Below are 11,980 nucleotides of genomic sequence, written 5' to 3'. Positions count from 1 at the left end.
CCGAGAGGCTGAATTTTGCACGTCAAAAATCTATACGGGGAGGCATCAACACCATTAATTAAGGCAGCCATTGGAGATATCGCATGATTCAGAAGAGAGAGAGGCTCTTATGAAAAACAGAGAAATTAGCCGGCGTTTAGATTTCGCTACTCTGCGTAGGAAGGGGCATTGGGGAGGGAAAGATGGGAAAATAATGGTACGGAAAATAGAAGAAATAAAGAGGGAGATCAAATGCGGCCATTAAATGTGTTGTAAGTGCGTCGTGGAATAATGGTATAAAATAAAATAATGAACTACATTATTCGACAAATGTGCTCATAGAGTTCACAGCGTGAAAAATGCCTGAGGATAACATGAAAGGTATATTTAGAGTTTGTCAAGAAGTCCAATCTCTCTAAGATATCTAAATAAAAAGTTAATTGCGAGTCTATCTTGCTAAGGGCCCTAAAAAACTGTCTATTGTTAAAGGCACTGGGAAGAGCTTCTCCATGCTATGTTCATAGCACGCACGCTCATCAGCGTACGCAGGGAACTCATGTTCAACAGTTTCAATGGAGCCACAGTTGTCACAATGCGGACTGTTCATTTGACCGAAACGGTATCGCAAGCCATTTGTATATGCACAGTTCAGGCGAAGTCGGTTATAAAGAGTTTCTAGTTGGCGAAGAAGTTTCGGAGGGGGTCTTGATCGTAAATGTGGGTCAGCTGAGTAAAGGAATTGGTAGTGATATGTCGGCAAGCTCCAAAGTCAATACTTTGCTTCGGAAGCAAATTTTTTGGCCATTTATTATACATCTGATTTCGTGAACAAAGTCCGAATATATATATATATATATATATATATATATATATATATATATATATATATATATATATATATATATCTGATGTTGTGGCCTTTACGAGCCGCTTTATCTGCTGTTTTTACTGGCTGTAATGCCACAGTGATCTGGTATCCACTGAAATGTTATGCAGTGGCTTGCGGCAATAGCAAAATGATGTAGATACCCGATGTCAAGGCAAAGAGGCTGATAATTGGTTTTCTTCATCAGGTTTTACAGGATTTGAGAGGTGCTCTAGAATCAGTGAAGATAACCCATCGTCCGGGGGTTTGGCGCAGGATATAAGAAACAGCTTCTTTAATGCCAAGGAGCTTAGCTGTCGTAGATGATGTCTTCTGCGGCAGCCGGTAAGACAGGACATGGTTTGTGGAGGGTACATAAAGGCCACAGGAACCCATCGGTGAATATATGGGTGTACTGCGTATATTCCGTGCCTAATACCTCTGTCACACGGTCACTTTCGATCCTCATTTTACTCGATCTGCACTGAGGTTTTCTAGAAGGATTGAAGCGTCCCATGCTGCAAGGGCGTTTTCAATGAGCATTGAGAAATTTTCCTCATGTGCGCTACGAGGGTGTCGGCGACCGTTTTCGAGTGTGCTTGAAACCTCGAGATCGCTTGAGGAAGCAGCTTGAAGTCAAGCAGGCTCGAGCTCGATTGCACTTGAAAGTTGCCGTGTGACAACCTCGATCTGCATTGAGTTGAATGCAGATCGAGTTCAATGAGGATCGCAGCTGTCCTTGTGACAGGGGTATACGTCGGCGACAGCGGCTTGCAGGAGTGCTGCCTGCATGCAGCTCTTCGCATCCACGCCAGGAAGAGATTTATTTACCTTTAGAGACGATAGTAATTATGGGAGAAAGGTGAGAGGTAGTAGATTTCATGTCTGATAAATAGTAGGGAGGGGCAGAAACTGTATAGTTTGACCAAAGCCAGAATTGCAGTGAATTAGGTGGACACGGTGTAAGCAGTGCTTCATATCTTGGAGGACATGTCCGGAGATGGGTACAAATAGTTTCTTGGGCGGCAATCACAGCTATTGGGAGACATCCTGCTTCTGCAAGTGTTCCTGATGCAGCGGATCCCTTTGGGAGTCCAAGGCATATCCGCAAGCAGTTGTTCCGCGCTCCTTAAAGAATCTTCTTGCTTGTTGGAGATATATCTTTGAAGCACCGGTAAATGGTAGCGTAACGCTCCGTCGACGTAGGCTTTTTCAAGCAGAACCATCGACTGGCAGCTGCCACCCCATCGTGTTCCCGCCATGAATCTGCTGCAGTGATCCTCTCACGGCGTTTTTAAATCTGGGGTGCCCAAGAGAGATTACTGTCAATTATAACACCTATAGGAATCTATGTGATCGTACATACGATAGTGACCATCGACCTAGAAAGAGCGTAGAAATATAATTATCGAATTCAAAATAATCCATAAGCAGTTATAGCGAAGCTGATGGCATCAAAGAGAGTATGCTGTGGCCAGCGACACCAAGCAGAATGTGAGGCTCATACAAGACGCCGGATCTCCCCAAAAATAGCTGTTGTTTAGCCTGTGGTTAAAACTGGAGGTACGCGAAAGTAATCGGCATGGCTCCTCTATGGTTTCAGCTTTACTTATGCCATAGGGGACTAACTTCACTTATGCATGTTTTAATGCATACGAGCGCTCATATCTTGAAGTATTCTATAAAGCGCTTCGAATTCTGGCCACAGGCACCGCGCTATAGTTAAGAAAAGTGTTATAAGTCTTAAGTTGTTTTCGTTTGGGCGAAACGAAAGGTACTGTATATGTCTCACTTCTCGGCTTACACCTGCCCTTATAATGAACGGCATATGATTGCAGGTACTGTGGGGCCCTGCACCACGTATCCGTAAGGCCCGTGCGCGCCGCGCATTCGAAGGCCGCGCCACTATCCCAATGCTCCCTGCGCGCGGCCTGTTTCCCTCTCCCCGCTCGTTCGGGGATAACCGGTCCCGCGCGAGGGGGCTATAAAAGAAGGCACGCGCCGCCGTCTCGCCCTCTCTTGGTCCCTGCCTCCTCGTTCCTGGTTCGCTCCTGCTTCGCGCCTGGAGCTTCTGTACGGAAGACGACCCGCAGGCCGCAGCCCCCCGGACGACGACCTAGCACCGACTTCGACGATCCCTGTGAGATTAAAGATGTTTGTCATACGGCCCACTGTGTGTTTGTCGTGCGCATCCCTCGGGAAGAGAAATCGCCCACAGTACATATGTCACCGGTTCGAATCCCTATCGCCAACTAGCCTCCGAATTGTTAAGCAAATGGATGGCGAATCCTGAGCTAATGGCATGACCTCGATCAGTGTAGAATGAACGGTCGCGGCTCAATGTAAACGCGACATCACGCTCTTATTTTTTGCTGTCCCGTCACTTTCTTTTTCTTTCTTTTTTTCAATTCTCGCTTTCAGCGACATCAAAGCCTTTTCGACCGGACGAACTGTGTAGACTACATCGTAATGCCTTCTGATTTGCCGTGCGTCACCGTCTGCGCGACGCACCATCGCCGTGCACCTTTCTATGCAAGCCCGGCTCACAACCGCAGAAAATGTGTTTCAGTTCTCACTGCGGGCGCTAAAAGTGTTCTTGCAGCTGTTGCTGGCATTCGGAAGAACTGTCGCCTCTGCATGTTGCTCGATAGAAGCAAATATACTTCCTAAGGGATGATTGCTAAAAGCGAACACGATCTCCAGGTGTTTACCTTCATTGAACAGCTGTCATACACGAATGCGTCAGAGTGAACACCCCTGCAGAGTTAACAACACCCCTGCTGTCACAAAGCAGTTCTCTTTCGCCGCTGACTCCCGCTGATCACGCACAGAAGCAAGGCGGGTGAATTCAGATTCAAGCATCGCACCGTAAAAGAGACAAGCACTACGTGCAGGGGACTTATCAAAGTCGTGCTTTGAAGCAACGCCATCGCGGGAAAAAGAAAACAAAAAGATATATGGATCGAGTTGCGGACTACGCTGCTTTCTCTCTTCTGACAGGCGCCAGTCTTGGCGTAGGATGCTACTTCTCCTTCCGCAAGCAGAAGGCTGCGCCGGGAAAGACCACGGACGAGCTCTTTTTGGGAAGCAAGTCCTTGCAGACGCTTCCCCTGGCTGCTTCTGTGCTGGCTACACTTGGCTCAGCAACCGGCTTAGTCGGTATGCCGGCGCATATGTACGCTTACGGGCTCCACCTGGGCTGGCTCTGCTTATCGAACGTACTGCTGATTCCATTTGCTGTTCACGTCGTCGTACCTGTCTTGTACCAGCTGAACATCACATCGGTCTTTCAGGTTAGTGACACTTCTATTCATGCCGGCGCAAAAGCTGGAATGAAACATTTCATGTAGATGCTTTCGGTGCCATCTCTGGGGTGGCTTAGATTTATCAGCTGCGAAAACTGTTTTTATTGGCTTCATTGCATAGGAGGGCCCTCTGCCCTCCCATGCAACACAAACTGCAGCTCAACGTCTAGCTGAAGATTCTAGTGGGACAAAACTTGTAATGCTTCTAGCCGCCTGCTCATAGCTAGGGCCGTACTTTGGTTTCGGCTGGTTGGCTCATACCTAAGGTTGATTTTGAGGACCCAGCGAAACGGAAAAAAAGATGGAAGGAACACCAAAACAAAGGGACAGGTGCCATAGCTACACTTATCACTTATGCTCTGAGTGTTAAACTATAATTGTATCGGCCGCAGCATTTAGTGCGTCGTTCTGTAATTTATAGACGCCTTTATATTTTTGGATTCGAAGTGGAGCTGTAAAAATGCGATGCTAGCTCTGCGAGTTAAAACCGGACAGATGTCCAACGTTGCTACTAGGGTATCCATAGAAAGAGGTGTAAAAAACCCCTAGGAGAAACTGGCCCCGTTCACGTGAATTCAGCATCGCGGCGCTGTTGTCAGTGGCGCCGTCAGCGAGTGCGGCGCGACTGGTTACTCGCGCAGAGAAAACGTTGTAGTGGAAATGCGCTTTACTGATTGTTCGAAGTTTTAGCAGGTATAGTAGTGCCTTAGATATGCGAAAAATGTATTACGCTACTGTTTCATGCGGCTTCCGAGCATGGCGAAGTCTAACAGCAGTTTGGGCATCTGCGTCTCTCGTGTTCTAAGTTGCTTTAGGGCGTTAAACCCTATAAACCAGACCAAAATAACCAGTTTGGGCATTTGAATGAATCTTACGCGATGATTCTATCTTTTTGAAGGCGGTGAATGTTTTTGGAGCCTTGATTTCTACGGCGTAATACCTTTAATATAAGATTAAATGCCCGATATTGTCTTTTTGTTCGAGGCGAATGTGACAGTTATTTGCAGAATCACTCGAGAAGTTTACTCTTACGGCCGTACTAAAGGTGTTATAACGTTCAAAAGCGGTTCAATCCCTTGCCTGCTAAAGCAGCACTAATTAAACCATCACACATAATACTGCGAGAGCTCTCAGTAATTTCGGTCACTTGTCCTCGCAAATTCACAGTCCCAGCTGGGACTAAGGCAAAATACGTGAACGAAGTTAAGCTCGCCGGACAAAGTCATAAGATCGATTGACAGCTCTGACCTCGTTCCTTTGGAAAGGGGAGCCTTCGAAGCATCACCGCTTTTTAGTACCGGAAGTTTGCGTGGTATTTACGATCTCATTTCCTTTTACAGTGCGGTCTAATTAACTTTGAGTATACCTGCCTACAGACAAGATTAAAACATTGACGCTTTGCTGGACTGCAATCGTCAAAGCGAAAAAAGTTTAGCAATAACATTGCCAGAAACTGCTTACCTTCCGCCAAAGTGCCTTCCTCAAAGCCCTTGAAACTGTTTGCGCCCAGTTTGCGAACTGTTCTCGGCAAATCGGCAAACGTAAAAATTACCCTTTTACCGAGCACGATATATATCTAGAGGCCTACCTGGAATCGAAACACCATCTTTATGATTTCTTTCCTTTAGTGTTGATGATATCATTGCAGCATGCTGCAAGTGTAAACATCAGCGCACGCACAGAAAACTGCACAAAAATACACAGAGGCAAACCACGCCAAACCAGGCATTGACTGGCTTCCCTCCTCCGTCTCCCCCGAAAGACTGACGGAGCCCTTGACTGAAACGCCGTTTTCCCCTAGTGGCATTCATACGCGGAGGATCACTCCTCTCTGCGGGCAGCAAGCTGCATTCGTAACCCCACCCCCCTCCCGCCCCCCTTCTAGGCACCCTAATTCTAACTCTGCAAATATTGGCGCAAAGGCATTGTTTGGCACATCCGTACGTGGAGAGGATTTAGCATGTCCGAAATAACTGGCAGAAAAAAGAATGCACTGGCGCCATTGGGTTTCAAACAAACGTCAAAACGAACAAATAAGCATCCCTAGCCTAGGCTGGGAGGGCTATACTTTTTTTTATTGTCAGTTTTTGACAAATTCAAAGGAACACTCGGGGAAGCCTTCACAAGCCACCTATCGACAACTTGGCGGAAGCTTTGTCATATTGAAGTGGCCTAAGCATACTCAACGGTTCCAGCCGTGGAACTCATTCTGATATAGACGACTGCCTTTTCAGCTCCAAAAAATATTTGAATTCATTCCCGAAAATACATGCACGCAGCCGTGCATCGGGGTCGCAGTAATAGCCCGCCATTCTCGACCGTCATATACAATGGAGGCCCATCAGCATGATGGGGTCAACACCTACCCCATCCTCGTTCTTTGTGGGCAGGTAGCTGATGTCAAATGGTCAATAGTTGAATCTTTGTTGATAAAAGAAAAGAAGAAGAAAAACAAGTAAAAAAGAAGAGAAAGAAAAAAAGAACAAGAAAAAGAAGGAGAAGACGAAGGAAAATAAGAAGAAAAAAAAAAGAAGGAGAGGAAGAAGAAGAAGACAGGTAACTGGGTAGTTGGTAGAGGCGAACGACAACAGCAAGTTGCTAGGACAGAAGGTTGGTTCGAACGCTGTGACGGCGATAGGCCCAGGAGTTCGACGTAGAGACAACGGCATACCACTAGAAGTCTTCTACACCCGAATGAGTAGGGTCAGCGACGACAGGCAAGGGGTGCTCATACGTGAAGTGATTCCCCTATGGCATAAATAAAGGTGAATCCACAAAGTAAACTACTATGCGCAAAAGCCATGTCTTTACTTTCAAACCAAACCTAAGTGTAGCCACGCAGATAGCTCTCGTGTAACTCCAGGTTTAACCACAAGCTAAAACGCAGCTAATTCTCTTTCCCTCTTCACTTATTGCAAGTGTTCCCTCGAGAACTGACAAATATAAATTGAACACTGTCAGCAACTTCTTTTCAAAACCGAACAGCCTTCAGGAGATGCTTTCCGTTCAAATAACGAACTCAGGCAATGTGCGACACAACCTTAACTGGCACATGGTGCACAAAAAGGAATCGCTGCTCTTGTGAAAAAAGAAAAACCTGCTAACAAGCTGACGTAGAAACAGGTGCCCTAAATCAAGGCCACCATTCGTGACAGACCTGAACAAATTCATGCGGCTACACTGCTCCCAATTTGATGGCCAAAAATTGGAAGGTTAATGCCCCGAACTCCTGTGAGGAAAGATGCATAATGCCGGAGAGAACAAAGAGGTGCTTTTGCGCTACCAGCGACTAGCACCAAAGCCAACGCAGGCAGCGGCATCATGAGGCTAGAAAAATCGAACGACCAAACCAGATGATGCAGCGAAATGAGCTCGACTAGTAGAAGAACAAAGCGTCCATGAGGCTCGCAAACGGGAAGCAAATACACCGGCCTGAAAGTAAAAAAATAACGGAATCCAATGGAGGACATTGCAAGGAAGGCACGCAGGGAGGGGACGAAGCATATCACGAACTAAAAGCATTGAGTGCTTGATTGAGTGAGTAATTGCGTTACTTTACACGGGTAGGGTGGCACATCATGATCTCGCAGAAAGGCAGCGGCAAGCATTGCAGTCTGTCATTCATTCCAAGCAACACTGCGGTCCACCCCGGGGACCTGAATGCACTGCGTCGGTAAATTCAGAAAACAAAAATACAGCAGAAGCAAATACCGAGGAATGTGACACAAATCCAGGTTTTTCAATGTGGCAAAGCAGGAAAAGCTCCAAAATCTGACGTTCTATTTGGCAAAGCATTGTTACGACCAAGCATCCGCAATTGCGCGCTCTATTGTTCGCCTGTGGGCATGGATAAGTTTTGTGAATATGTGGTGATGGTCCAAAGGCTCTAAGTGAGCCTGTTTCCAGGAATCCTGTTTTGTAAGCCTGTTTTGCTTTGTGGACAACCTGCAAATGCCAAATTGACCCTGTCAAGAGAACGTCTGGAAAAACACAAAGAAACGTCCCCCTGCGGGAAATAGCAGGAAGTGCTTTCTTTCTTTTGTTCACCCTTCCAGTCGAGAAGTGCTATCCTCCAGTGATGAATGCCTCCTATCCAAAGGAGACGACAGAGTGACATGTCCGCTGACGTGCAGGACAAGAAAGGAGCATGACTCATACGGCCATTAAGTGATTTCCCGGGAATGCAGGAAAGATTTGCAATTGTCGAAAAGGGACAATGTTGGGAGCCCTATGCGGCGCCACGTGCACTCGGGTTTCTGAGAAGTAAAACCCCTTGTCAGAACCAGCCTGTGGTTTCTTTGCTGAAGAATAGAAATGTACCTCCTCTCCTCGCCGTTCCCAAGCTTTTCCCGCCAACAAGTGATCACGCCCAACGAATGAATGCCGGACCAGTCAGTGCTTCAGACCATCAGTGCAGTGATGTGTTCGATTGGATGCCGATACCTGAGGGGCGTGCCCTGGATTTGGTTGGTCAGCATCTTCAGAGAGGGGCTGGACATAGGGGGTTTTTAAGGACGCTGCAGAGCACGAAATGTCGCTCTGGGCCCTGGGTAAACGGCTCATCCAGTCGCTTCTCGCTATGAACTCTTAACGTTTGCCATTTTGCTGATGTACTGTACCCTTCTTTTTCGTGTAAATAATCTTGTAAATAAGTTTTCTCAAAGTGCCATTAAACCTGCTTGTATATATTTTACCAACTTCGAAGATTCAGTCCTTCTTCAACCCCGAGTCTCTGCACGCTACCAAGTGAAGGCCGGGTCGACGTAGCCCCAGCGTCACGACAACTGGTGGCAGCGGTGGGATCTGAATCTACAAGCACAACGACTGGTGACCAGCGGTGGGATCTGAATCTACAAGCCACAACATCTGATGACTGGAGGTGGGATCTGAATCTACAGGCACGACAACTAGTGACCAGCGTTGGGATCTGAATCTACAAGCCACAACATCTGGTGATTGGAGGTGGATCTGAATCTACAAGCCACAACATCTGATGACTGGAGGTGGGATCTGAATCTACAAGCCACAACATCTGGTGATTGGAGGTGGATCAGAATCTGCAAGCCACAACATCTAGTGATCGGAGGTGGCATCTCAAGCAACAAGCAGGAGCAACAATCGGCCAACAAGAAAGCAGCTCGGAACATCGATCGCATGTGTGGGTGAGTGCTTGGCTTTTCTTCTGATGTGGACCAGGTTCTAGAACAGGGTTAGATTTTAGAACTGGTAAAAAGTGTTGAAACGCCTTTAGGTTTGGTAGTTTGCACTGTTGTTTTGGAAGTAGCCGACACTCGGAGCGATCATGGACCTACAAAAGCTGCAGAAACCGGAACTGTTGCAATTGTGTGAGGAATTGGGAATTGATACAAGTGGTTTGGCACGAAAACCCTTGATTATAAAGGCAATCACTGATCTGGGAACCGATGATGAGGAGCTCAGTGAAGCATGGAACCTCATCGGTCAAAAAAAGGAGCAGCTCAGACAGCAGAAAGAGCGGGAAAAAGAGGAAAAGAGGCGTGAGCGTGAACTTGAGAGGGAAAAAGAGGAAAGGGAGCGCGAACGTGAGTGGGAAAAAGAGGAAAAGAAGCGTGAAAGAGAAGCAAAAAAGCTGGACCAAGAAATTGAGCTCCGGAAATTAGAACTAGAGTTGAGCAAGAGGTCAGGCAATTGTCCCCAGCTAGCGGTACCTCTTCTCAACAAGGAGGCAGATTTCAAGATGTCAAAGTACATGCAGCCATATGTGATATCAGGGGATATCGGTCTGTATCTGGCTAACTTTGAGCGAACCTGCGAAAAACTGTCCTTCCAGCGAGACACTTGGTCTCAGAGATTATTGACGGTTCTGCCCTGCGAGGCAGCGGAGGTTGTCGCGCGGCTAAGCAAGGAGGACGCGGACAACTACGAGAAGGTCAAAGCTTGCCTTCTGAGAAAGTATAGGCTTAGCGCCGAGGCGTTCAGACAACGTTTTCGGAACGCTACTAAGTCCAGGGACGAGAGTTACCCTGAATTCCTGTACAATTTAAGAGTAAATTTGGGCGAGTGGCTAAAGAGCACTGATTCCTACAGTAATAGGGACGCTGTAATCGAGCGAATTCTTTTGGAGCAGTTTTATAGCTGCCTCCCAGAAAAAGAAAGAAATTGGTTACAGGACCGAGGCGACATTAAGTCGGCAACTGAAGCTGCCGAAGTCATTGAGGAGTACGCTTCGCGCCGACAATTCAGCAACCCAGCAGTGGATAGGCTCCGCAATCCCAAGTTGAGTGTAAATAACCGTCAGAAAAGGCACTTTGCTAGATTTGCAAACGAAGAAAGGAAGGCTTCTTCAGGCAAACGCCCTAGAAAGGACGGCAGTGAGAAAAGTGGGGAAGTGACCAACGCGCAGAACACAAAGAACAAGCTTGGGGCTAGGAAGCCGCTCACATGCTTTAGGTGTAATGAGCAGGGTCACATTGCCGTCAACTGCCGGAAAGAAAAGTTTGTTTTCTCGTATGTCAGTGACTGCGATGAAAATATGCAGCTTTTGGAACCTTACATGCATGACCTAGTAGTCAACGGGAAGCCTTGCAAGGTACTGCGCGATTCGGCCGCAACGATGGATGTTGTCCATCCGGTGTATGTGTCGCCTTCCGACTATACAGGACAGTGTGCGTGGATCCGCCAGGTAGTGGAGGAACAGAGTGTGTGCTTGCCAATCGCGAACGTGGTCATCGAGGGCCCTTTCGGCAAGTTGACAACCGAGGCTGCCGTTTCAGGAAAGCTTCCTAAGTGCTATCCGTATTTGTTCTCCAACAAATCGGATATGCTACTGCGAAAGAGGGGCATCCTTTTCGGAGACAGAGTTGTGCCAGCCTTAACACGTTCAAAGGCGCGAGAACTAGCTACACTGCTAATTCCAGAAAAATCCACCGCGGAGGAAACGACAGCTAAAACAGTGGTCGATGCGGAAGATAGCGGGTCAGAAAACTTTGAGAGCGAGGCATCTCAGATAAGTCAACTTGAAAGTGAGCTTGATGAGACGCGGAATGAGGACGTTCTTGAGAGTAACCTCTTGCCGCCAGTGTTTAGTAATCTCACGAGACTTCTAAGTGAAAACCGAGAGGACTTAGCTATGGAGCAAACCATGGTAAATCTAACGTTAAACCTTCCCGAGGAGATGGAGGACAACTTGATTTGCCTCAGCGAAAAAGGAAGCAACGCTCAGGAGCTTCTCAAAAAGACGGAGCAGAGAGGAGAACTAAAGAAATCCCAGCTGTCCGATCTGGGCGAGATAATAACAGAGTTTGAGGCCTGTTTCGTGGACAGGCCAGGCAGGACTGATTTGACTGAGCACGATATTGAGCTGACTTCAGACGTGCCAGTGCGATCAAGGTGCTACCGATTTTCTCCAAGGCAAAGAGAAATTCTGGATAGGGAAGTAACTCGCATGCTGGAATTAGGAGTAATAAAACCCTCGGAAAGCGATTATGCTTCGAATATGATCTTAGTAGAAGCTCCAGGTAAAGACCCTAGGCCTGTGGTAGACTACCGAAAGCTAAATTCTCTCACCAGGGATCAAGTGTATCCTATTCCGAATATTGAGGAGAGAGTAGAACAGGTCAGTAGAGCGGCATATGTGACTACGCTGGACCTTACTCGAGGATACTGGCAAGTACCGCTCACTGAACGCGCCAGCAGATACGCGGCTTTCGTCACTCCGACGGGCAGCTACCAGCCAACAATGATGAGTTTCGGGCTCAAAAATGCTCCATTTTGTTTTTCCCGACTCATGGATAGGGTTTTAAATGGGTGTGAAACATTCGCGGTGCCTTATTTAGATGACATTGCGGTTTTT

The 11,980-nt window shown here is 47.2% G+C and overlaps 1 protein-coding gene across 1 annotated transcript in view; it reads left to right on the top strand.

Annotated features, from left to right (window-relative positions):
• The first annotated feature begins 3,720 nt into the window (after nt 1-3,720).
• LOC146178355 (sodium/iodide cotransporter-like) overlaps nt 3,721-11,980 on the top strand; it is a 44,949-nt gene continuing 36,689 nt past the window's right edge. Inside the window, exon 1 of the mRNA XM_084579681.1 lies at nt 3,721-4,137. Within this exon, the coding sequence (XP_084435807.1) occupies nt 3,802-4,137 (336 nt within the window). The 5' untranslated portion in view covers nt 3,721-3,801. The remainder of the gene's footprint in view (nt 4,138-11,980) is intronic.

This window comes from Amblyomma maculatum, chromosome 9, assembly GCF_055883805.1.
Source record: "Amblyomma maculatum isolate TAMU_Amacu chromosome 9, ASM5588380v1, whole genome shotgun sequence".
NCBI lineage: Eukaryota > Metazoa > Arthropoda > Arachnida > Ixodida > Ixodidae > Amblyomma > Amblyomma maculatum.
The sequence above is the reverse complement of the archived record's forward strand: the minus strand, read 5'-3'. Positions and strand labels throughout refer to the sequence as shown.